The sequence below is a fragment of the Crinia signifera genome, chromosome 4, assembly GCF_055691185.1.
Source record: "Crinia signifera chromosome 4, ASM5569118v1, whole genome shotgun sequence".
In the NCBI taxonomy this organism is placed as follows: domain Eukaryota; kingdom Metazoa; phylum Chordata; class Amphibia; order Anura; family Myobatrachidae; genus Crinia; species Crinia signifera.
In genome coordinates, this window is record NC_139220.1 from 117,248,423 (window position 1) to 117,273,847 (window position 25,425).

Genomic DNA, 25,425 nt, shown 5'->3' on the forward strand with positions numbered 1-25,425 from the left:
ATGCACCCCGCCCCCTTTTCGGACGCGCGCGCGGCTTCGCCGCGCGAGTGTCCCTATTTATGAAGCAAAGAAGTTGGGAGGTATGCAGAAAGGCATTATCAGATCCCTTTCTGATGGACTGCAAGCACATCCCAGCATGCATATCAGCTTTTGACAGTTTGCGCAAGTGCATTTAGAAGACTGGGTATGCACACTAGCCATGAGGGAGTCCTAATTTTCGTAGTCAGACCACATATTTTAAATATTTCCCTTTGTGAGGAAGATCAGTCTTGCTGCTGTATTGAAAATATTTTGTAGGAATTAAAGGCTGCTTAGGAGAATACCAATAAGGGGCTATTGCAATACTCTATGCAAGAGATAATTATAACTTGAATTTAAGTTTTTGTATAGTCTTGTGTGAGACAAGAAAACTGAATTACTGGTACACAATGGTACACAATGGTACACAATGGTAAATAGAAACAAACCACCTTTGTGCCACAGGGATATTTCTCACTGTTATGACAAATTAATTCAAACCCATTTAAATAAATACCCTAAAAATGCACATATGAACCAGCTATTAAAATGCAGACACCCATAGAGGGAGAATAAATTAGTGTGCCGGGCGTAGCGAGGCACCAAGGCACAGGGCCCGCTGCATGGCGAACGCAGCGAGCCTGCAAGGGTGGGCGATCGACGTCCCCCCCTTGTTGGAATTTAGTACCAATCCCATTTGAAATTATAATTTCAGTAACTGTTGTATATATATTTTTTGAAACTCGAAATTTGTAATAAAAGAATTGAGGACTTACATTGTACTGTAGTTCTTTAATATACACATCAACAATGTTGCTCATTGCATAGTTGGAAACACAGGTTGTTAGCAGCTGTTGTAGATGAAAGTACCATCTCTGTGCGCTGTGAAAAGTTTAATTCTGCTGCTTCTTCTAATTTATTACCAGCATTTTCACTGAGTATACTGTATCTTGAGGCTGAGTTTGCTTATACAATTGGATAGCACGGTTCATATGTATCTGGTCTATGGGCACCACCATTTTGGAATAATGTCACTCAAACATGCAACCAATCAGAAGACAGTAAATCCTGGTAATGTGATGTACATTTCTAGTACAACAAAACTTCCAGAGACTGGTATCTTGGCTCTAGATTCCTGCTCTGCAATTCAGATCCTATCTACCTGCAAGCCTGCATCAATGAGCATCCTGCAAACCTGCATCTGTGTTCCTACACTGGTCATCCTTAAAAAACCTGCACCAGTATTTCTGTCATGGACATTCTGAGCCTGCACCAGAGTTCTTACACTGGTCATCCTGTAATCCAGCACCAGTTCTTTAGTGCGTATATACAGGTTGAGTATCTCTTATTCGAAATGCTTGGGACCATAAGGGATTTTTGTGGATTTTGGAATATTTTTTTTTCATACTTATCTGGTCCCCAGGCAGTGCCCCGATGGTCCCCCAATGTCCCTTGGTCTCCTGGTGTCCACGACGGCCATCAGAATTCTCTTTAGTGGCATTCGCTCATGCATCCTTGGGACCGGGAATGCCTCTGAAGAGCTGAAAAAGAAGCGGGGGGACAAAAAAAACCTCAACATATTTTAAAAACAAGTTTTTCAGAATATTTTGGTTTTGGATATTATGGTTAAGGGAGACTCAACCTGTACATGCAATCTCATAGTTCTGAACCTGTCTTTGGATTTAACAAAGACTTACAGATGGCAACGGAGCTTGGCAGGGGTCCCCGATGCCTCCCCCGCCGTCTCCACCAGTCCCCCCGACCCCCCCCCCCCCCCCCCCCGAATTGGGCAGCATCTCCCCGAAGCGGAGACGGCCAGGGAGACGCTGCCCAGCTGCCGCGATACTGGGACGCGCGTGCACTGGAGACGCATGCTCGTCCCAGTCTCTCTTTCCGGCGCTCGCTCCCTGCTCCATCTGTACCTATCCACTCAGTTTATTTTGCAAATGGCCATAATCCAATCAGCAATACAGCTGTGGTATTCTCTACTCTATGAGGCCACCTCCTCACCCACATCTGGTCCGCAAGAGGAACAGCATTATAAGTTCATTAAGCTTATCTAATGCATTGTTTGTTCAGCTAGACCAAAGGGGGCCTGACCCAAAATCTCAACCTTAATAGTATTGTGACATGTACTGGGGAATTAAGAACTATTATTGCGTCACATATGCGGACATTTCACACACTATTTTAACATAACAAGCACTTTAAAACACATTCTTTCACATAAAGGTTAGCATTACTTCCTCTACAGCGCTGAGGTCATGGGTTCTATTCCCACCATGGCACTAACTGTGCAGAGTTTGTATATTCTTCCCGTACTTGCATGGGTTTCCTCTGGGTACTCAGGTTTCCTCCCACAATCCAAAAATATACTGGTAGGCTTATTGGCTCAGAACAAAAATGAACCCTAGAATGTCTGTGTGTATATGTGGTAGGGAAAATAGATTGTAAGCTCCACTGAGGAAGGGACTGATTCAAATGTTCAAATATTCTCTGTAAAGCGCTGCGGAATATGTGTGCGCGATATAAGAAACTGTTAATAAATAAATAAATAAATAAATAATGGACACAGTAACAATGACATAGACAACATGAAGCCAAACAGATATTTACAGCATGACCCAATAGAGGAGAAGAGTTTTCTAGAATTTCTTATGACTAATACACAGGTATTAAAATCATCATTTGGTTACTATTTTTAGTATAGTGTCAGCCAGGGGAGTAATATGTAATTGTAGGTCACCGTTGTAACATTTTTGTGACACACTCCCTTTTACTCATGAGGTTCACACAGGTATAATTTGAGTCATTATTTCTGCAACGCATTTACTAGGAATAGCCAGTGATTGGTTAACCGGGACTTGTTTCCTTGCAAGGCGCCCATCGCATACCATACTTAGTGGTGTGCGATGCGAAGCGATATTCATGTTAAATTAACAGGAGTGCTTGTACAATGAAATATCGCATAGCATTGCATGCCAGCAAATGGCATGCCAGCAAATGGCATGCAATGCGATGCAATGCTATCATCGCCAACCCGAAGTGTGGTTACACGTCCTCCCACCTTTTTATACCCCCACTATCAACGTCGGTGTGGAATTCACTTTAGATAGTGTGGCGAGTGCAGCGAGCCACCGTGCCCGAAGCGTGGCGAGCACCGCAAGGGGATGCGTAATATGAGCCCCAAAGCGTGGTGAGCACAGCGAGCCCCGAGAGGGGACACGGAATACATGTAAAGTAATCCGTGTCCCCTCGCGGGGGCCCGGTGGCTCGCTGCGCTTGCCACACTATCTAAGATCAACTCCACGCCAACGTGGATAGTGGGGGTATGAAAAGGTCGGAGGACACGTACTGCCGTCCCTCGTGGGCTCGCTGCGCTCACCATGCTTCGGGATGGCGTTGATAGTGGGGGTGGCATTGCCAATGGGGGTGCATTTAACATTGAAAGCACTCATCAGGGTGCTTGTACAATTAAAAATCGAATCACATCGCATGCTGCTATATTGCATGCGATGTGATTGTATAAGATGTACTACGATCAAAATCGTGGGCGCCGTGCTAGGAAACAAGTACCGGTTGACCCTTTGAGTGCCTAGAGAATTTGTCAAAATAGGTGTGAAAATTGCCAAGCAAACCTTTTTTTATTAACCCTTTCAGGGCCAACGTTGCTATGAGAGATCCTCAAAATATCCACACAAAAAATGCCAGCGCCGCTCACAGCAACCGCTCCTTTTTTGGGAGCAATATTGAACTAAACTTCAATCAATTGACTTGGCTGTGTTTGCATTTATTTATACTAAAAGCACAGTCGCTGTGAGCCATGCTGGCATTTTTAGCAGTTATCTTGAGGATCGCTCTCAGCAAAGTTGGCACACAAGGGGTTAATCATCAACCACTGATAATTTTTTTAACCATCAGGGGGCATAGTGTAGCGACCTATGGACTAGATTGGATCAGTGACGCTTCTCAACCGATATATTTACTGCTCGGCAGTATTTACGGCACATGTGTCTGTGCCTTGTAGACTGAGCAAAAATGCAATGCCAATCTTGTAAACAGACATTGCTGACATGATTGGATGAGGAAGATGGTAAGCTAAAATAGTTTCCTCAGACATTTAATTTTCACCTAATATGTGGGAGAACTCAGTTTAGACGTTTGGAAAATAATTCAGCTCATTAATCAGAATAACCCTGAAAGCTGTTGGTAAGACGCTATCCTATTTGATTGGTATTTGTGATTCTCTAAGCCAGAAAATGAAGCGTGCAGGTACACAGCAGGACATTGCAAATTTGGTTGCTCACATGAGGTAATAGCTTTTTCTTTCATTCTTTTTTTTTCTCAAGGCAATTGTGTGCAGGTAGTAGAACCACTAATCGGGTGAAAAGTGCATCAGAAATAAAAACACATCACAAAATTGGTCTGTGTCCCTTAATTATTAAAGTTACCACCAATTTCCTACACCTGGTATTAACCCTTTCTACTTTAGAGGCAGCTTAGACTTGAAAAAAAATAATGATTCCCTGGGCTGTTTATATGGTATTGCTCTCTATCTAAATAGAAATGGATTGCAATTGTTAAATCTTTATTATTAACCACAAGATTCTACCTGTAAAAGCCTAGCATAACATATAAACCAAAGTATACAATGATGGAAATAGTACATACAATATATTCTGTTAACTATGGGGGTTATTCTGGTTATTCGGGTGATTATACGATACGGCCCATAGTACATGCGCCAGGCCATCCTGCAATAATATCCTGCTAATATTTTTGGTGGTAACCCCTTTTTTGGGGAGTGTCAGGAAAAACACAGGCGTGTCCAGGTGTTTTAGTGGAAAGCGTGTGATGTCAGCTCCAGCTCTGATTCAACTCCGATTACCGCTGAGTAAGCCCTGGGTTACACACAGACTGCACACACTGGAAAAATCACATTGCATACTTGCACGGGGCAGGATTTCACTCTGGTGGGGCCGTGTATACCTGGTCGCAAGGCTCCAAAAATTAGCAGTCCAGCGATAAGGACTGAATTACACCCTGCACTAGTATGATTACATTCAATAGAGGGATTTTAGGTAATTATGGGGCAAAATAATTTTTTAGTGAATTTTACCCTTAAAAATATAATTTCTTATTGCTGCTTATTGTGCCTAATTTAACTTTGTTAGCAAAGCAAAAAAGCATGCAAATGGACAAAACCATGCTGCACTGCAGGCAGGGCAGTTGTAAAAATGCAGAAAGATTTAGATGATAATTTGGCGTGTTCAAACTGAAATTTAAATTGCAGTGTAAAAATAAAACTGATTAACATCTGTGGGCTACATGGGTCTGTATTTAATCTGCAGAGAAATAATATAAATATATTTGCTCACTTTGCATAGCAACATGGTTCATTCCAGACACAGATCTACAGTACTGCCTTTTTTTTGCTTTACTGTATCTGGCCCAGAAACACACTGCCGGCATGTACAGCACTTCTCCAAAACACCAGGCAAGCCGGGAATGCTGTTTGCTTTATTTTTAGTCTGAATATTTATAAAAAGGACACAGAGTACTGACACTCCATTCATTATAGTCATCAATAAAACACTAGTTTGTGGTTGTAGTAAGCTGCACCTTCCAGCCAATGAATGCAACACAAATGATGCACAGTGGACAAGTGTCTAATGGTCCATAAATATAAGTCCTCAGAGATATGTTTGAAATCCTAATTTGGTCCTTGTCAATTCCTTGTGACCTTGAACAAGTCACTTTGTCTTCCTGTGTCCCATGAGTTGAGACACTGTGCCTGAAATAATGATATATACAGCATACTGTAAATGTGTATGTACCATACAATATACTTTAAAATATATTGCTGGTATCACACAACTCATTGTTTATTTGTGTGTATGTATATATATATATATATATATATAGAGAGAGAGAGAGAGAGAGAGAGAGAGAGAGAGAGAGAGAGAGAGCAGATGATAATTGTGTTAATTACATCTATAGTATGCAAAAGAAAGATTACCTGAAGTTCAGCCGAAGTGAATTTATAAACACTGGTTATGCATTTGAAGTATATATTGGTTTTATTTGCCTAACATTCTTAAAGTCTAGGTAAAGAATGAAATCAGTCAAACATTGATGAATTCCAACCAGAGCCTATTATAAAATAATTCACTTGAGGCAAGATGTGTTAGCAGTTGTGCTGGAATTTGACATGCTTAGGAACCTATGACAATTAAATTACTGTGAGGGCCTGCTTGGGAGAAAATATCACACTGAAAATGATGGAAATACCGGTCTAGACTGTGCTGGAATCCTCCATGCTCTATATAAGTCTTAAAATAAATAATATTTCTTATAACAGAAAACAGTTGAAAGAGATAGAAGATCAGATTTTGGAAGTGTTATCTCTGTCACAAGGAAACATCTTGGAGGACGAGCGAGCTATTGACATTCTTTCCTCAAGCAAGAAGTTGTCCCAGGAGATCCAGGAGAAACAAGAAATAACAGCTAAGACAGAGAAACAAATTGATGAGACCAGAGATGGATACAGACCTGTATGTACATCTTTTTAACACGTTCACACTTTTTTTTATATATCTGTTTGCATTAGTTTTTTTGTCATTATTTTCTTAACAATGATCTAAAATATAAGTGATAGATTTAGATATACAATAAATTATAGTTTTCGCTTTTCAGTCAGGCTTTTCAGAAGACATCGTTTTGCCCAGCCTTGATGTTTAGTGCCATTAGAGATGTTATCATGGACACACAATATGATAATTGCTGCAAAAAAAAAATGTATTTAAAAAAATAAACAGAACACATAAGTAAAGCACGGGTATCCCTAGGGTGTTATAGAGCTTGGATCTAGGAAAGAAACATATAATATCAACTCTGCATTCCTTGGGGCTGGCTGTTGGCAGTGCCACAGAGGAGATAGATGTGACCTTTGTATCAACCTACACAAAGATGGAAATATACACACTGTTAACCTTTTTTAGAATAATATTATTTATAGCAATTCAATAATTTATTACTCTTCATAGGGTAACTAAATTTATTGGCAGAGGATAGCTACCAGACATGTCTATGCAAGATTGATACAAATCTTAGGTGTACACATACCTACAGCTCATTGAAATGTTTAAGAAATACAGCCCAATGGACTAAGGGGGTCATTATGTTTCATTCGCTCCCCACATTTTCGCACATGGGAGCGATGTTTGTTTGCAGGCTCTCTCCGCCACGGACTCGGCAACTTGCATAGTGAAATCTATTTATCCTCCCTGGAATTGTCACCATCAGTATTGCTCCGTGTCTCTGAATGTCTTTCTGTCATCTCATCTTGGATGTCATTTCGCCACCTCAAACTCAACATTTCCAAACAAAATAAATTATATTCCCACCAGCCAAGAGTAGTTACCAACCTGAAATCTCTATCACTGCTGAGAACACAACAATCAATCCTACTCCACAAGCTCGCTGCCTAGGGGGTCATCCTGGACTCTGAACTGTCCTTCTTTCCACACATTCAATCTGTCTCTAAATCATGTTACATGCATCTAAAAAACATATCCAAAATTTGTCCGTACTTTACACAAGACACTGCAAAAATCCATGCTCTCATTATATCACGCATTGACTATTGCAATAGCCTCCTTACCGGTCTTTCTAAGAAAAGACTCTCACCACTACAATCCATTTTGAATGCAGCTGCAAGGCTATTCTTCCTGGCCTGGTTGCCTGTATATCACCGCATTCAATATAAAATACTTCTACTTACATAAAAAGCCATCACTCTGACTACACCAACTTATATCTTAATATACACCAACTTATCTCAAAATATATCCCCATCGACTTCTCCGCTCTGCTCAAGATGGGACTGACATGCTATGGAATTCTATCCGTATGTATCCCTCCTAATATCCCTATAGATTGTAAGCTTGCGAGCAGGGCCCTCCTACCTCCATGTTGGTTTGTTCCTACCCAGTTTGTTTAATCAGTGTCGTTTCCAATTGTAAAAAGTGAAACGGAATATGCTGCGCTATATAAGAAACTGTAAATAATAATAGTCTCCAGCCCGGTCGCACGGAGCAATGCAGATGGGGGGAGTGGGGCAGCGTGCCCGGGTCGCGCCCATGGGGTTTCAGGTGGGAGCAGGTGTGGCAGAGCAAGTGGCTGACGTCACAGTCTTCGGCAGAATGGCCATTCCACACTGTCTTCGGGAAATGGCCATTATGCCCTGTTAGTGTGGAGTAGTAACAGAAATTGTTAGTTTACCCAAATAGAAATAGAAAAAATGTATTTACTAGTGATTAGTAATTCTGTAAAAGTGCTAGCATTTGGATAAGTGTACAAATTGTTGCAAAATAAATTGTATTAAATGTGATACAGCAATTTTTATGTGAGCTAGGGGCTATATAACCCTAACTCATTCTGTTCCTATAATGCAAGCTCAGGAGTGCATGTAATATCTTATGGATGCTGTATTTTATCTAAATGTTTATATGAAGTATAATCAGAAGCTGCATATGTATAACTTTAATATTTTATATATATATATATATATATATATATATATATATATATATATATATATATATATATATATGGGAAGAATAGAGGTATAGAGAGCGCTTTCAACCACCAAATGGAAATTCCACCAATAGTTTGTTAAAATACACAACAGTACAAATATTTATAAAACCAGTGTGCTTTTTATTAAATGATTTTTTCAGAATCACATCTGGAAATGGTATCCTTTTCGGAAATGCAAGTAACCCGACGCGTTTCGTCTTGAAAAAGACTTCATCAGGGGTTTAGTACATTGTGATATTAGAACGCTTATACCAGCGTATATTTCCTCAGATATGTGTAAACGGTAATCAACTCCCTCAAAGGGACCGACTTCAAAGATCAAAAATAATTAGACAGCGCTTATACCAGCTTGTTATGTTCCAGAATTACGTAGGTTGTAATGACCTCCCTCACAGGGGTAAGTTTCAGATATCTAAAAGATTATTTCAATATAGAAACTGACACATAGTTTCTTTAATGGTGTGGTGGCTATGATAGCCTTCTCTTCAATAAGATGATTACCCGGATGGTCCCTTTATAGGGTTAGAGTAACCACGGTGAGTCCACAATCTTTATGAGTCTTTGGATTAGATGCAGCATTCAGATTAACATAAATGGGACCATCCCATTATAAGGGGTTGTCAACCAGGTCAATTCAATGTTAGGCCCGGTTCAGCAATTAGGGTCCGCAATATCTAATAGTCCGGTGTAAAATAAAACACGTTGAAGGCAGAACAGAAAATTCAGTTTCTGATCTGAATAAGAAGTTCTGTAATGATCTGTCTGCCGGCAGACAGATCATTACAGAACTTCTTATTCAGATCAGAAACTGAATTTTCTGTTCTGCCTTCAACGTGTTTTATTTTACACCGGACTATTAGATATTGCGGACCCTAATTGCTGAACCGGGCCTAACATTGAATTGACCTGGTTGACAACCCCTTATAATGGGATGGTCCCATTTATGTTAATCTGAATGCTGCATCTAATCCAAAGACTCATAAAGATTGTGGACTCACCGTGGTTACTCTAACCCTATAAAGGGACCATCCGGGTAATCATCTTATTGAAGAGAAGGCTATCATAGCCACCACACCATTAAAGAAACTATGTGTCAGTTTCTATATTGAAATAATCTTTTAGATATCTGAAACTTACCCCTGTGAGGGAGGTCATTACAACCTACGTAATTCTGGAACATAACAAGCTGGTATAAGCGCTGTCTAATTATTTTTGATCTTTGAAGTCGGTCCCTTTGAGGGAGTTGATTACCGTTTACACATATCTGAGGAAATATACGCTGGTATAAGCGTTCTAATATCACAATGTACTAAACCCCTGATGAAGTCTTTTTCAAGACGAAACGTGTCGGGTTACTTGCATTTCCGAAAAGGATACCATTTCCAGATGTGATTCTGAAAAAATCATTTAATAAAAAGCACACTGGTTTTATAAATATTTGTACTGTTGTGTATTTTAACAAACTATTGGTGGAATTTCCATTTGGTGGTTGAAAGCGCTCTCTATACCTCTATTCTTCCCATTTCTAAACACCGCCTCCCACTAACAGGGGGGGTAATAGAGTAGCTGCTTACTATTTAAGGGCGCACGTGGGGTCATTCTTCTGATATATATATATATATATATATATATATAATATTTTCTTTTTTTGTGTGTTAACAGGTTGCAAAGTACTCCAGCGTCATATTTTTTGTCATTTCGGACCTGGCTTACATTGATTCCATGTATCAGTATTCTTTGGCTTGGTTTATTAATATGTACATTAACGCTATTAAGAAAAGTGAATCCTCTCAGAGGCTGCAGGAACGGATAACTAACCTTAACGACTACTTCATGAACAAGTATGAGCAACATGAATTACAGAAGTAGTGTGACGTTCCATTTGCACATATTTCATCTTCATTTCATTTTAGTCCTGCAGTAGTTACAGATATATCTCTGCCTAATGAAAACCAATGTACTTATGTTTGTGGAATTGGGGGTCTAGCAGTAAAAAGGTGTCCCTGTTTTTCTTTCTTTAAGAGTAACACTTTAGGATCTCACTATTCTTTAGAACAAATTATCTGATTTTGCTCGTAGAATATCCCACAGTTGTGCTCCATTTATGACTAAATATAATCAGTAAGAGGAAACACCAGATCGTTATTCATTACAAGTTTCTATTTTGTTTATTCGATATTGATGTAAAGCATAAAATGCCCTCTTGAAAGTATGTAAGTTTCCATGTGTATGTAACTGTAAATAGAATACCACCAAGCTGCCCAGCTCATCCATGCAGAAGCTACTGTAAACTCTGTAGCCCTTCAAGTATCATCTTCAAAGCCATGCATCTCTCTGTACAAATCGGTGCATCGTACTGCAAAGGAGCATTTATAATACACTTGTTATAACTTTTGTAAACTACCCCAATTTGTGATAAATTATATCTGTAATTACAACTGAGCTATGCTAGAGGTCTAACAGGATTTGTGGGTATCCCAACATTCCCCCATGTTTGCAACTTTGTGCTTGAGTGTTGACAGAACTAGGTTTAGACTGATGAGTCTTCCAGTATAAGCATCCTGCTTTATTTACCTCTAGCTACTAGGAAGGCTGAACACATTTTCTTGTGTTGTCAGGCATAAAACAAAGTCTAATGAGAGAAACTGTTCCCATGGACACTGCCTCTACGTCTTCCCTGTATCTAAAAGGAAAATGCCTTACACTGTTACAGATTCTGACTGCTGTTTGGTCTCTGTAAAACATTCCCATTTTAATCACACACACAATAATGTGTATGCATCTATTTATGTATGTATGAATGTACTATATATATATATATATATATATATATTGTATATACTGTATAAGTAAGCCTGCTCGAAGCAAAAGCTTTCGAAAGCTAGTCTGCTACCTTCAGAGTTTTTGCATGTGTGAGAAAAAGATGCACTTTTACTTTCTGGCTATCTTTCGGAGGCTCACGGACACTAGACATATACAGATGGAGCTGGTCCCAGCTTTGCAGGGGATGGCAGAAGAATTGCCAGCCGCCATCCCCCGCCAGCCGCCATCTGATCTGCGAAAGGGGGCGCGCGCGCATGAGATGCGCGCGCGTCCCCTCCCGACAGCGATTCCCCCGGGTCCCCGCTGCCTCCCCGCTCTCCCACCTAACCCTGTCCATCTCCCTGAAGCGGAGACGGACAGGGTTCCCATCGCGCCGCCGCCCGGAAACTGAGACGCGCATGCGTGTGAGACGCACGCGCGTCTCAGTCAGATGGAGCACCTCACCTGTACAGAGGGAGGCTTGCTCCATCTGTACATATAGATGATATATCAGAGGCAGAACTCTGGGAGGCAATGGAGTCATCTGCCGCCTGGCTCCTGCTCCTATGGGGGCACCTCTCCTCCCCTGTGAGTTTGAATCAGTTAATTGAAAGCCATTGATATAACTTATGTGGCTGTCTCCTCCTAGCAAGACCATAGGTGTCACCTTCTCTTTATTATAAACATAATATCCATAACATACATACATGCATGTAGAGAATTTGAAGTTGAATATGCTTGCAATGAACTGTATAAGTTGGTGTTATCTGGTTGTGGCTCCCCTGGCAGAAGTGCACTCTCTCTCTTGACTTATCTTCACAAATTTCACCTTTCCAACCTGTTTTGGTACAATAGATTGTGAGTTCAATTTACTAAAGCTTCTCAAATGTTGTTGCCCATAACAACCAATCAGGTTATGTATTTTCTAGGTAGCAATAGAGAAATGAGAGACATTAATCTTAATCTAATGTTTGGTTGCTATGGTCAACAACACCTCCACCAACAAGTGAATTTACCCTTGTGTGTTTGTGACCCTCAAACTCAGTCTATTCTCGCTATCCTGATTATGGAAAGTATCTAGAGCTTGCGGAGTAGAGTTGGCATATAATTTTGGTAGCGTTGTAATCAGTGAAGGCTCCAGGTGTGGGGTTGCAGCACAGTTCAAAATTCAAATTGGGGAGGTACACCAACTATCATTTCAGTCTAGCTCACTGGCAGTTGCTGTGGCTCTCCTATTTGAATTCTCATCTGTGCTACAGCCCCACCACTGGCTGTAATGTAGTTGTCCATTTTTTTTGTTCTTGGTAATCAAATGGCAAGTATGTATCGGTATGATCATTTATTAAAACTGTTTCCTCTATTCATATTTTAGTATATATGAACACGTTTGCCGATCTCTGTTTGAAAAGCACAAGCTCCTTTTTTCATTTCTGCTATGCGTGGGGTTACAGAGGAACAGAGGTCTGGTCAATAAGGATGAATGGCATTTTCTACTAACTGGAGGTGTTGCACTGGAGGTTCCTCGACCCAATCCAGATCCCACGTGGCTTAAGGATAAATCTTGGGGTGAAATTATTCGACTTTCTACTCTAACCCTCTTCAGTGGATTAGATGACCACTTCTGCTCAAACGTATGTGAATAATATTTTATTTTCTGAAATACAGCAACTATATATTCAAAACAAAATGCAGCTGCATGTAGATAGGCCATTTAAGGGCGTAACTACCATAGGTGCGAGGGGTGCAGATGCTATGGGGCCCAGAACTGAAGGGGGTCCATCTTTACTATGTAAGTAATATGTTTTACATACATTTATCACCATCAGTTGCTAAATAGGGGGCCCTTACAAACTTTTGCTATGGGGCCTACAAAAATCAAGTTATGCCCCTGAGGCCATTTATGAGGAGAAGTACAAATGTCAGACAGAATGCACAGACGTGTAAATGTATAATTTTATTAAATCATATTGTACTTAGTTAACTTTCAACATACTGTAGCATCCATTGTGTGAGAATGAGTTCTATCTGTACCTATAGGTGTTCATGACTGTTCACTGTAATAACCTAGTTCCAATAAGTGTGTATAATAAGGTAGTCTCCTAGGATTCCACCCAGTGTGAGGGGAGGGAAGCGGGCGAGCCCATACAAATGCTGGGCGTTCCCATGCGAACACAGGCGTGTCAATGCCTGCTCAGGGCGGGCGGCTGACGTCACATGCAGTGGCGTAACTATAAATTTAGCTCCCCCCTGCCAAAAAGTTTGTGGCATGCCCCCCCCCCCCGGGCTCCTCTCCAGAGTGTTTCCCCAGCGTGCTTCCTTGGCTCCGACGCATCTCAGGCCTCCCTAGCACGCCCATCCTGTACACAGTAGCCAATACCCAGCTCTGTGTACAGGTAATTGAATCAGTGGGGGGATTTATAGTTTCTGCCATTGCCAGACCTGACTCGCCTCCAGTGCTCAGCCAGTGGGCATCGGCAGGCAGCAGCATGTCAGTACGTCAAGTGGGTGCCGACGCCCACATAGACTCCGTTGTGGCTTGCTCCCCCAAGCAGGAGCTGGGACTGCCTTACAGTAGTTACACCACATGTCTAGACTGACTTTTATCTGGGAACGGGAAAAAAATTATTTAATGGTCAGCGACCATCGAATGACTTTTCGCCCATGTGGACGTATGCGAGGGGATGTGCACACATCCCCTCGCATGCAAATGCAGAGATTTGCATGGTAGTGGTGAGGGGCGGGTGGCATTTACCTGTTCACTAGGCTGCAAACATACACAGCCTAGCAAACAGATCTGAATCAGGCTCAAAGTGAAGAATAGAGAGCGTAATTCCCTTCTGTTCCAAGTAAGGAACCTTTCCTTAGGACTCCTGCATTAAAGTGTGCAGGCCGTACCACCCCAAATAAACCTCCTCATGATGAACTACAATAATAAAAAAAATAGATCGGTAAATACATTTATGCTATTAGGAACAGTTTGCATGTATAATTTCAATTTCCAGATGCTAAGATTCATGCACCAGTTATTGCTATGAATGTAATTTCTGGCAAGATGGAAGGAAATGTTCCAAAGTAGCGTAAAACAATGAGAACCCCAGACACTGCTCTGTGCAGCCATTTTCCCGGTCCTGCCAAAGCAGGGCTATGTGGAGAAGGTGTGTGATCCATAATCCTATTGTTCTTCCCAGAAACATACCCACAATTTGTTAAATGTATGTTTAATCTTAGATTTACAATTCTCTTCTGAATGTAGCGTGGTTATTGTAGTGCTGCTAAATGTGTTTCCTTGTATATGTAATGCCAACGGCACACATAAAATGGAGATGAAATAAATTTAAAGATAAATATTTAAAATATATTAGCACATGATATGGGTAGTTTCTGATATGCTGCCAGGTTTATTTACAGTGACGAGTAGGGATGACATTTAGGCAGGTGCCATTGCATAATAAATTTATTGCATAATACATTTCACTGCACAACTGGAGATAGAAGAGCTAAAGAATAATAAGGATGGGATGTTTGGGAGAGAGGATTGAGAGAATCATGGTGTGAAAGAACAATGGGGCAGGTGTATTAAGCCTGGAGAAGAGATAAACAAGATAAAGTGGATATAAAGTAAAGGAGAGAAAGCACCAGCCAATCAACTCCCAACTGTCAATTTCAAACACAATTCATTGGCTGGTGCTTTAGCTCCTTTCACTTTATCTCCAGTGTATCTCTTCTCCAGGCTTAGTACATCTGCCCTATTTTTGGCAATGTGATGGTGAATATACAATGGCAGTGTAAGGAGTGTAAGATTAAGGGGCATCCACAATGGACATTTTAGGGATGAACGTAAATACTGGCACTGTGAACCTTTGCTCTGTTGTGAGCATGCAACATCTTACCATATATCTCTGAAAGTATGGCACCAAGGGGGGAAGATGGACATGCTTGCCAGATCAAGGCAACATGCAGGGATGAGGTGGGGGGGAGGGGTCAATGCTCAGAGAAGGTGACCTGCTGTCCACAGGCACCCCCAGTATCATTTGTATGCTGTTTAATTGTCATTTCAGAGAGTTGTGATACATTTGTTTCTCTCAGTATAACTTAGGGGGTAATTCAAACCTGCTTGCAAGGCTGTAAACTGTATATTCACTGCCTAGTGAGCAGGTAAATGCTGCCCCGCTGAACACAAGCCCCACCCTGCTAGCCAGATCCCCTGAGTACTCTGTGAGTGGATGTGTTTAATTTTTCTTTAAGCTCCCCAAGACTTAACCACTGCCTGGAAATTTTCCGGGCTGAGCTGCGTTTCAATAGCAGGCTCTCCTGGAAAATTTCCAGCAATTGTGCACCAGTGGTGCCTCCAGCGGTACACCACTGATGCCATCACCATTTGGCAACACCAGTGCCCACCCCCCCCCCCCACTTGCTTGTCAACACTACGATCCTCCACCCTGCCGCTCGACAAAGATCTGCCGCGGTGCAGATTCTTCTCCACGCTGCTCGGGGCTGTTCAGGGTTGCTCAGAAGGGCTAGGGCTTTCCTGTGTTCTGAACACACAAATACCCGAGCTCACCTGAGTGGCCTCAACTTTCCCGAGCAAATAGCTGCAGCCAGGGGAGCAGGGGCTGCTGCAGAAGGTAGTGGCTGCTCCTTCTGTCATATTTCTGGGGCAGGACAAATGGAAGGTTTGTCTTGCCCCAGAAAAACCCACCATTTAAGGGGTTAAACCATTCTGAAACTGCCATTTTCTCTTAATGTTAAGTTCAAATTTGCTCAATAAATAGACCCATTATACTGCATAGATTAGTTACTGCTTATGTTGTATAATTGCTTGTATTATATTTCTATTGGTATTTGTACATTTCTTGCGTAGTAATAGACAGGTAGCTCAACAAAGCCTTTATTTAATCATGGGAATACTGTATACAGGACTTTATAGACCTTTATGATTTCTTTTATTCTTTTATAAAACTGAGAAGAATAAATCCATTATAGCTTATTTTTTCTTGATAAAAAATACATTTGTTGGGGAATCTTTCTGTTGAACCAACTCCCATGCAGAGACACTGATAACAAATGTTGCTTTCCACAGAAATACTCTACTGGATTCACAGCTGGTCTTGTAGAATTGAATAGTTTGGAAATAAATAGCAATTACTTAATGTTTCACTGAATTATAGATTTTAGGTGACTGTTTAACAAGGGTAGAAACACTTAACACAGTTTGTATTGAATTTTCAAATAATAAAGCAAAAGTTTAGAGTTGGCTAATCTGTACCAAGACAACTCCCACTTGTTTATATGCTACAGTGCTTCATATGTGTCTAGACTGTAATTTTTGTAAGTTCTCCTGTAGCTATGTTATAATGGAAGCTGGAATTAACACAACACCTAACGGAAGACTTGTTTTATTTGCGTTTGTCAAACAATTTGTATTTATTAAAAAAGACCTAGACTGTCACTATAATTTAAAAATTCAAACCGCTAATGCTTTACTCTCTAGCGCTCAGTATAAAGGACTATATCAAATGCTTCTTTATTCTATGTTAAGTAAAATCCTTAAATAACTGGTTCCACTCTGTGTTGCTGGTAAAGAAGATAATGTAATATTACATTTTTGCATTAAATAAAAGCTTATGCACAGCAGGAATGGAAGCTATTTATATGTCCCAGAGGAAGGTTCTACTTTCTCTAACTCTGTATTTAGATATTTGTAGAGAGTAACATTTCTATTGCCACTGATAATGCCCATAGTCACCAAAGTAATACAGTTGCTTAAAATGTAATTTAGTATTCAATATTTCCCCATAATATGAAGGCAAAGCACTTGGTAGAATATATTTTTATTTTCCTACTTTTATTGAATTCCTATTGATCTGGTTGCAGTGCAATAAATGAATCCTAAGTGCTTTTGGTTTTGTAGAATTAGTGGAGGGAAAGACATAGCTGGTGTGAAATTAAAAAAAAATACCAAAATATCTGTTTGAAGAAAACAGTGAGTCAAAAAAAATTTCACACTATATATTTTGTTATTCCTTACCAAATATTTTATGCGAGTCAACCAGAATCCACCCTGCAAATGGTGGTATGCCGGTCCACCATTCGCACGGCGCATAGCATGCGAATGTATGATTTACATATACATCCATTCGAATGACAGTGGGAACCTCCCAAATCTTTCGATGGTCGCCGACCATCAAAAGATGTGGTGCGTACATGCATATATAAAGTGACTCTCAGGTCACTTTTCTATGCATGTACATTCTCGGTGAAATGAGCGGGCAGCTGACATCCGGTGATGTCAGCTGCCTGCCCATGTCACCAAGCGATTACCAAAAGGATGCCCAGCGTTTTCATGGGAACGCCCATGAAATGCTGGATGTTCCCATAGGCAAGTACCCCTGGCCACTGATCCCTTCCCACCGGCCGCAAGGTTGGGTGTGTGCACCCAGCGAACAGTTTGTTCCCTTGGGTGCACGCACCCAGCATCTGGACATGCACAGAAATTGGTATGCACATGTGCAGATGCTAAACAACGCCCCCGTGCGAATGCGTATAATGAAGGGACCTAAATAAGGTCCTATGTATGTGTGTGTGTGTGTGTATATATATATATATATATATATATATATATACACACACACAGGTACACCACCGATTTTCCGGCATTGTCGGTTCCAGCATTAGGCTGGATTACCGATTTTGCCAGATTTTCAGTGGTGTCACCTGAATGCAGGGAGCCCCCCACAGCACGACCCCCACAGCTCGGTTCCCCCCTCCCCAGCCCTCCGCCCTATCCTGCTTGCAAGGGATACAAGCCTCTGTACCGCATCTCAGCCCCGCAGCGTGACTCTCCCCTTCTGCAGCCCGATACCCTCCCATTTAGCCTCTAAGCCCTTCCACTGCCATCCTAAGCCATCCCACAGAATATTTTACATTTAACACCCATAAAATCATGCAGCCCCCTGGCACCTGTTTTTTTTGGATTAAAAGAAGTTCTGGCCCATCGGTTGCCAGAAAATTGATGGTGTACCTGAGTCACAAGTTATACATATGCTGTGTACACACGGGGGAGATATATTGCTCAGCCATATATTGCTGAGCAATATATGGCTGAGCAATATATTGCTCAGTTTCTCCTGTTCATCAGCGACCAGAGATGGTCGCTGATGAAAAAGAAACTGCCGGGGGGAGCCCGGCAGTGGTAATCAGCTGGTCGCAGGAGCATGTTCCTGCGACCAGCGATCACCACAGGGGCAAAAACGGGAGCGCGCACCCGGCGATATATCGCCGGTGCACACTCCCATTGCGGGCAATATGGTCGCTCAGCGACCATATTTCCCGCGATTTTGCACAAAATCGCCCCTGTGTGTACGCACCTTTACAGATAGATATGTTTGCACGCACACAGTTGCAATACATGAAAGAGTAAAGAGTACACAGAAACACAGAACATTTGATGGTGCTTATAGTAGATGTTCTAGTTGTTTATAGTGTAGTTATTATGTATAAAGGTAGCACGAATTACAGTAATGAATCCTTAGATCCTCTGTAAATAAAGTTCTTGAGGCCTATCCAAAGTCATTGTAATGGTAAAGGTCTCCCTATTCAACACTGATGTTGAAAAAATTGTATATCTCTGTTGCTTCTGCAAGTAGAACCAGCACTAAACACATCCAAAAATGCCTCAAGGCTGATCCTTCACAAGTTTTACAGTTTCAGCCATGAAAACCGTTACAAAATTGTTGATGTTTTTCCAAGTCTGTTGGAACCCATTTGACATCTTAGTTAAAGAAGACCTTTAAACATGATAATGAGTTCAGATAAGCTTTAAATATTGTATTCCATGTATGGAGAATATTCTTAATTTATGCTATTTTTGTGTCTGTGCATTATTTTAAGGGTCGTTGTACTATAAAGAGAGTGATACCTAAATGTACATATATATTTCAAAGTAATTTTTTACATATACTAAACCTAGTTATCAAGGTTGATGTTGTAAAGAGAAATGATGGCGAGGGGACGCGGATTACTTTACATGTATTCCGCAGCCCCTTGCGGGGCTCGCTGCGCTCGGCACGGAATACATGTAAAGTCATCCGCGTCTGCTCGCCACGCTTCGGGATCGGTGGCTCGCTGCGCTCGCCACACTATATAAAATCAACTCCATGCGTAGTGGATAGTGGGGTTATGAACAGGTATAAAATCGCATGAAATCGCATCCGATCGCATCGCATGCAATCACATCACATGCAATCGCATGCGATATCACATGCGATATATCTGCTGCCGTGAAACTAAACAAGTACCATATCATTTATATATTTACTTGTTTTAACTGCACGTATATCGCTCATTCCAAACCAAGATGAGAGCACATATGAGAGTAATAAGACGATATATTTGATTTGTGTTTTACGTTTTATATTCAAAGGAATCCTGAGAGCAAAGGCAACTTGTCCACTGAGTACACAGATTATAGATGTACTGGTCAGTGGCATACAGTGGCTCTTGGAATACAAAAGGATAAAGTAGAGGTTGAGTTGGCTAAAAAGGAGGAAGAGAGTTTAAGGTGATAAAAGTGGGAATTAAGTAGTGGAGGTAATTTATGCCCAAACAAAACTGTTGCTTTTGTTTTTGAGCTTCCCATGGATAAGTAAGTTTTTCAATGTTATTTGCCAATACAACCTGCATGTGACTGATAAGTACATACTGTTATCTGAGAAATGTAGAAAATTCATGCACAGGTTTCAAAGCTTTCTTCCATTCTAGAGTTCAAGGTTATACCCACGTCTAGCTCTTTTCATTTTTAAAACCTGAGAATGTTTGATTGAGTAAAAGTAAACCTAGGGCTTGTGCAAGCAATCATGAATGAAACATCAGAAAGATCTCCAGACATCAAAGCTCACTCCTCACCGTCATGTTGTGAATGCCACAGCTTGGCCTTTTGCTTAAGGTACAGATTAAAAAAACATTATAGGTAAACATGGAAATTTATAGCAGTTAAAACTTGGTAGTTTCTCTTTTGGTATAATATTGTGGTATCTATTTTATGTAAACTTGTGGTGAATTTTTGTTTCTTATGTTTGCTCAAACATAAGGTAAACAATAACTTTATAGCTTAAGTTGAACTATAATTCCCAGCGACAGCCAATGGAGAACCCGGGAGTTGTAATTTAACAAAATCTGTTAAGTGAAAGGTTACTCTGGTTATTATGTATTGGTTTACAGTTTGTAAAAAAGGCATTACTATGGTTAATATTTTTTTATAACTAATGAATATCTTTACCCAGGTTATGGTGCTGACATAAGAGATTTGCATTACAGTATTTCAGCTTGCAGTACTGGGTATTACTTTAAATGAATAGTCAGATAGTCCAAACCCAGTCTCAACATGTTTCCTCATCAAGAAGAATAAATGACATCACCAAGGCTTCCTCATGTAAACCTGAGAAAGTCTTAGTGACACCATCTACAGAGCCCCAATGAAATGACTGGGCTTATTCACTAATCCACTTTTTATGACTGTATGCCACCCTTATAATTAATTATTGGCATTGCATTACGCCTTAATAGGATACGCATGCTTTCTGTCAATAAAGAAGAATTTAAAGTATGAATAGATTAGTTGTTTGTAGAGCTGTGCGTATTATCTGGCAGGCTATAAACATTATATATATATATATATATATATATATATATATATATGTCTATTTAAGGTTGTTTCACTGTATGTACACTTATCCTGATGAAGATGTTTTAATACATCGAAAATGTTTGATCACAGTTTCCTGCGTCTATTGTCTTATTTACGACTTCGAGTACCGCTGAATTCCTTGGATTATATATATATATAACGACCTGGGATGGCACTACTCAAACTGGTGCAATGTCAGTCTCCCCCCTAGGGAGCGAGTGAATAAGCGGTGCCCTCCCAGCTGGCAGCCAGAAATAGAGGCAGATGTGGGGGCGGCGGCACTCGCTCAAAATATACAGCAGGCAGGTTTAACAACGTTTCGAGACCTCTAGGTCCCTTTATCAAGGTGCATGTGAGAACAAGAATACAAACAAACAGCTCACCTAAATACCCCTTGCTTGTTGGTCCGACGTAGTGATGTCCAGCTTCCATCGTTGATCCAGGCGGCTCCTTGTGTTTCTCCCTGTGGCTGCTCCGGCGTTTGGATTTCTGTCCGGCGGTCTGCGGCTGATGCGCTGTGGACCTACATTCATAGGAGTGCCGTGATCCTGTGTTACATCTAGCTGGCAAGCTTTTATTCTCTAACTACAATGTATCTGAGCATTAAAATCAGTGAATATTTCTTATGAAATGCTGGCTCATTGGTGTGCTTTCTTTCTCTTCTTTTTTTGCAAGTATCTCCGGGGGGATTTTTGGTACATCCCTTTGAAAGAACTTGCACACATTATTGGACATTATCCGGGTATCTGAAAAATCTGAAATCTGTGCACTGGCTATTGTTTATATATATATATATATATATATATATATATATATATATATATATATATATATATATATATATAGTGAAATTGATTTCATATATGGGGATTCAAATTAAGTCTCTGATCTATATTTTGTAATGCCAGTCACAGCATGCCAGGGGCCAGATGCACTATGCTTCAAAAGTGATAAAATGGAAAGTGATAAACAAGCAGCATATCAATTTTTCAAACACAGTCTGTGATATGGCCGGTAGGAGCTGATTGGCTGGCTGTTTATCACTCTCCATCTTATCACTTTTGAAGCTTAGTGCATCTGGCCCTATATCAATTTCAGAGGCCTAATAGGTGCTGCCCCTAGTCCCGTGCCTCACGGCCTAGTGACAAATCCGGCCCTGCCATAGTAACTAATTTGAAAATCTGCATGACTTAAGTAATGCCTTGTTATGATCCCTACTTGCTTGGAAACAGGCACATAGTTGATCACAATTGATAGGGTCTAAAATGGAAAGCAACCGGTTGATCAATATTTTTTCTGGTAAGGGCAGTTTTTATAGCAGACCTTTGTATACATTCTTTAAACATATGAGACTCGTAATATAAGCCACATGGGCAAACAATATAAACAATAAAGTGAGTGTCACAATTCAGGACATGTTGTATCTGATATTGTCTGCCTGACTGAAGATGTTTGAAAGTTCAACCACATATAAGATTCAGGAATTTATAACAGCCATGGCTTTTAAAACAATTCAGGAATTTATAACAGCCATGGCTTTTAATACAAACTGCATAATCATTCTGGTTAAAGCTGGAGATTTCAGAATGAGCCAACAAATCTCTAAGATGTATGCCCTTTGGTAGGCTATCATAGAGTAGGTCTCAAATCAGAAAAACAAGGTAGGTCCTTGTCAGTTGAAACCAACAGCCAGAGAGCTTTACAAGCTCTAGGTAGATGTCATATGTAGTGGTCCACGTAAAGGTGTTTTTCTTATCTTTGTTAGATGGACAAAGCAGGTCTTGCCTTCTTAATCTTAAAACTTTGAGTTTGGTGTTTTGTAACAATTCTAATTTATAACCTCTAGTGTGTAATTTTTCCACAACTTCATCAAGCAGCTGAGCTAGTTAAAATGATCACTATAAATTTGGCAACCCTAAAAATAACTATCAATTCACTGTGTGAGGCGCAATAACATCATCATCCGTAATGGAATGCGACCAGCACTTAAAGGGCATGATAAGCTCAGCACCAGGGTGATAGAATTAGCAGTGACAATGTAATACCTGAGAAAGCAGTAAGGTGTCCACTGATTGCCTATTACAGAAAACTGGGGGGCAGGGTCAACCCCCAAGCTTAAGCTCTGCAGTATCAGAATCTTTGGCATCCTAAAGCGATACTATCTTCAGCCAGCCTAATATTAAATTGAATATAAAATGCTATTCCCTTTTTAAACCACAGAGTTTCTATTCTGACCTTGCCTTAGTCACAGAAACCTATAAAATTTGAAGCTTTAAATTTGGAGAATGTCCTTATTTAAAATGGTAATTATAATAATGCACAGCCTTTTTAGAAATACTGTAAATGAACATACAGTTGACCTGATGAGCATATAAAATGTAAAAACCGAAATTATAATTCAGTAGCACATTACAATTATATATTTTTTTTAACTGTGCACCTGCATGAGTGGATATCACAGGAACTAGAATATAATTGTATCGTTTAGCGAAGTTATTTAAAGTAAATTGATTAAAAGGTCTTTAAAAAGTGGCTGTTTTGTCAGACTAAATTGCCAAAGATCACATAGCACTAAAATGTATTCTCTTGCCACAATAACAGAATAATGGGATATTCATTACTGTAAGTCATGTTTGCTACTTACTAGCCTTCTGAAAGATGTAAAAAATATTACAATGTTTTAGTTTTTTAAAAACTGTTTAATAAATGTAAAGTATTCAATGTAAATTCCTAATGATCTGGCAATATACAGGCATTACAATAAAAGGTAATTAAGGACCTAACTGACTACTTTTACTCATTTTGAAATACCATTACTGTAGTATATAAAGGCATGGACGTTTGTTAAGAGACACGGAGCATGATTCAGATTTCTATGTTAACACAATGGTTAGTATACATGTCCAGTGTTGGGAACACTGCGCATGTGCAGAATGGGTCCTGCGTGCTCAAGTTGACAGGCTGAGGGTATTTGGGTGTGGGGAAATATTGGTGACTGGGACCATTCCTTTTACAGGACTCATTAGATGATATTGTATGGTCTAGATGTGAAAACCTCATTTGAATTATTTGAATTAATTATTGTTTAGCCCAAAGTTGAAACAAAGTAAATATCAGTTTATTACCCAGCTACAAATGTTTACCCTTAGTCCCAAATCTTACATTTTATTGATCAGCCTCTTATGTGACACAGTATCAAAGGCCTTTGCAAAATCCAGGGAGACCACGTCTACAGCATAGCCAATGTTTTTGCTTACTTCCTTGTAAAAACTTATTTGGTTAGATTGGCATGAACAATGCTTTATAAACCCATGCTGGTTACCACTGACTATACTATGCATCTCTAAATATTCTTCGATACTTTCTCTTAAAATTTCTTGCAAATAATTTCCCCATTATCGATGTTAAGCTCAAAGGTCCATCATTTTCTGGCACCTCTTTTTGCTTTTGGAACCATACCAGACGAAAATGATTTATCAAAAATGTAATGCACAGAATTTGCTGACTCCTTCCTTGATTGCATCAGGACCTGGTGATTTATTTGTTTGATTTTGCAAAGCCTTTTTTGTGGATCTCCTCTGTATCACAAGCATGCAAAGGAGAGAGAGAGAGACAAACAGGGTCAAGGAAAATGAGAGGGTGTAAGGGACAGAGTTGTTAGTAAGACAGAGAGGGAAAGGGGAGTGTCATTGAGAGAGATAGTGCCATGGAGAGCGAGAGAAGAGAGAAAGACGTCCCTGGGAGAGAGAGGGAGAGAGTAAGATACATTTAATTATCCAAATGCCTTCTGCAAATGCCTTGTGGTCAGTGATTTCTATATATCTCCATCTATTTCAAAATACATTTGCACAGAAAATCAAAATTGTGATGATACGCAAAAAAAAAACCACTTCTGCTATTCTCATTTGCCTATCTAAAAGAAGTCCAAATTTTTTTTGTATCAGATATACAATTGTATTTGAATTCCTAAAATAGTTGCTGAATTTAATTTTCCCTGTTTCAACCATTGAGGAGTGAGCAGATAAGAGTGAAAATGGATAAGTTCTGTTTAGAACAGATTTCTGACTACAAAGCTATGGCGGAAAGTGAAAAAAAGATTTGTTCAAAAAATGAAGAGTAAATTGAATTTTTAATTAGAACATATTGTAAAACACATACTGTAGGATCAAGTTTAGAAGAAATGGTGGTTACAAATAATTTAACAAAATAAAGATAATGTTCAGTAGTACAGAAAGAAAAGTTCTTAAAATGAAGGCCAATCTGCTATAAGGTGTCTCCCTAACTTCTAATGGGCATAAAAGCCTGTTCAAAAATATCCT

General features: G+C 40.1%; 1 protein-coding gene across 1 annotated transcript in view; it reads left to right on the plus strand.

Annotated features, from left to right (window-relative positions):
* LOC146074345 (dynein axonemal heavy chain 3-like) overlaps window positions 1-25,425 on the plus strand; it is a 1,013,923-nt gene that overhangs the window by 907,486 nt on the left and 81,012 nt on the right. Inside the window, 3 exon segments of the mRNA XM_083182299.1 lie at window positions 6,380-6,572; window positions 10,282-10,460; window positions 12,794-13,052. Of these exon segments, the coding sequence (XP_083038425.1) occupies window positions 6,380-6,572; window positions 10,282-10,460; window positions 12,794-13,052 (631 nt within the window).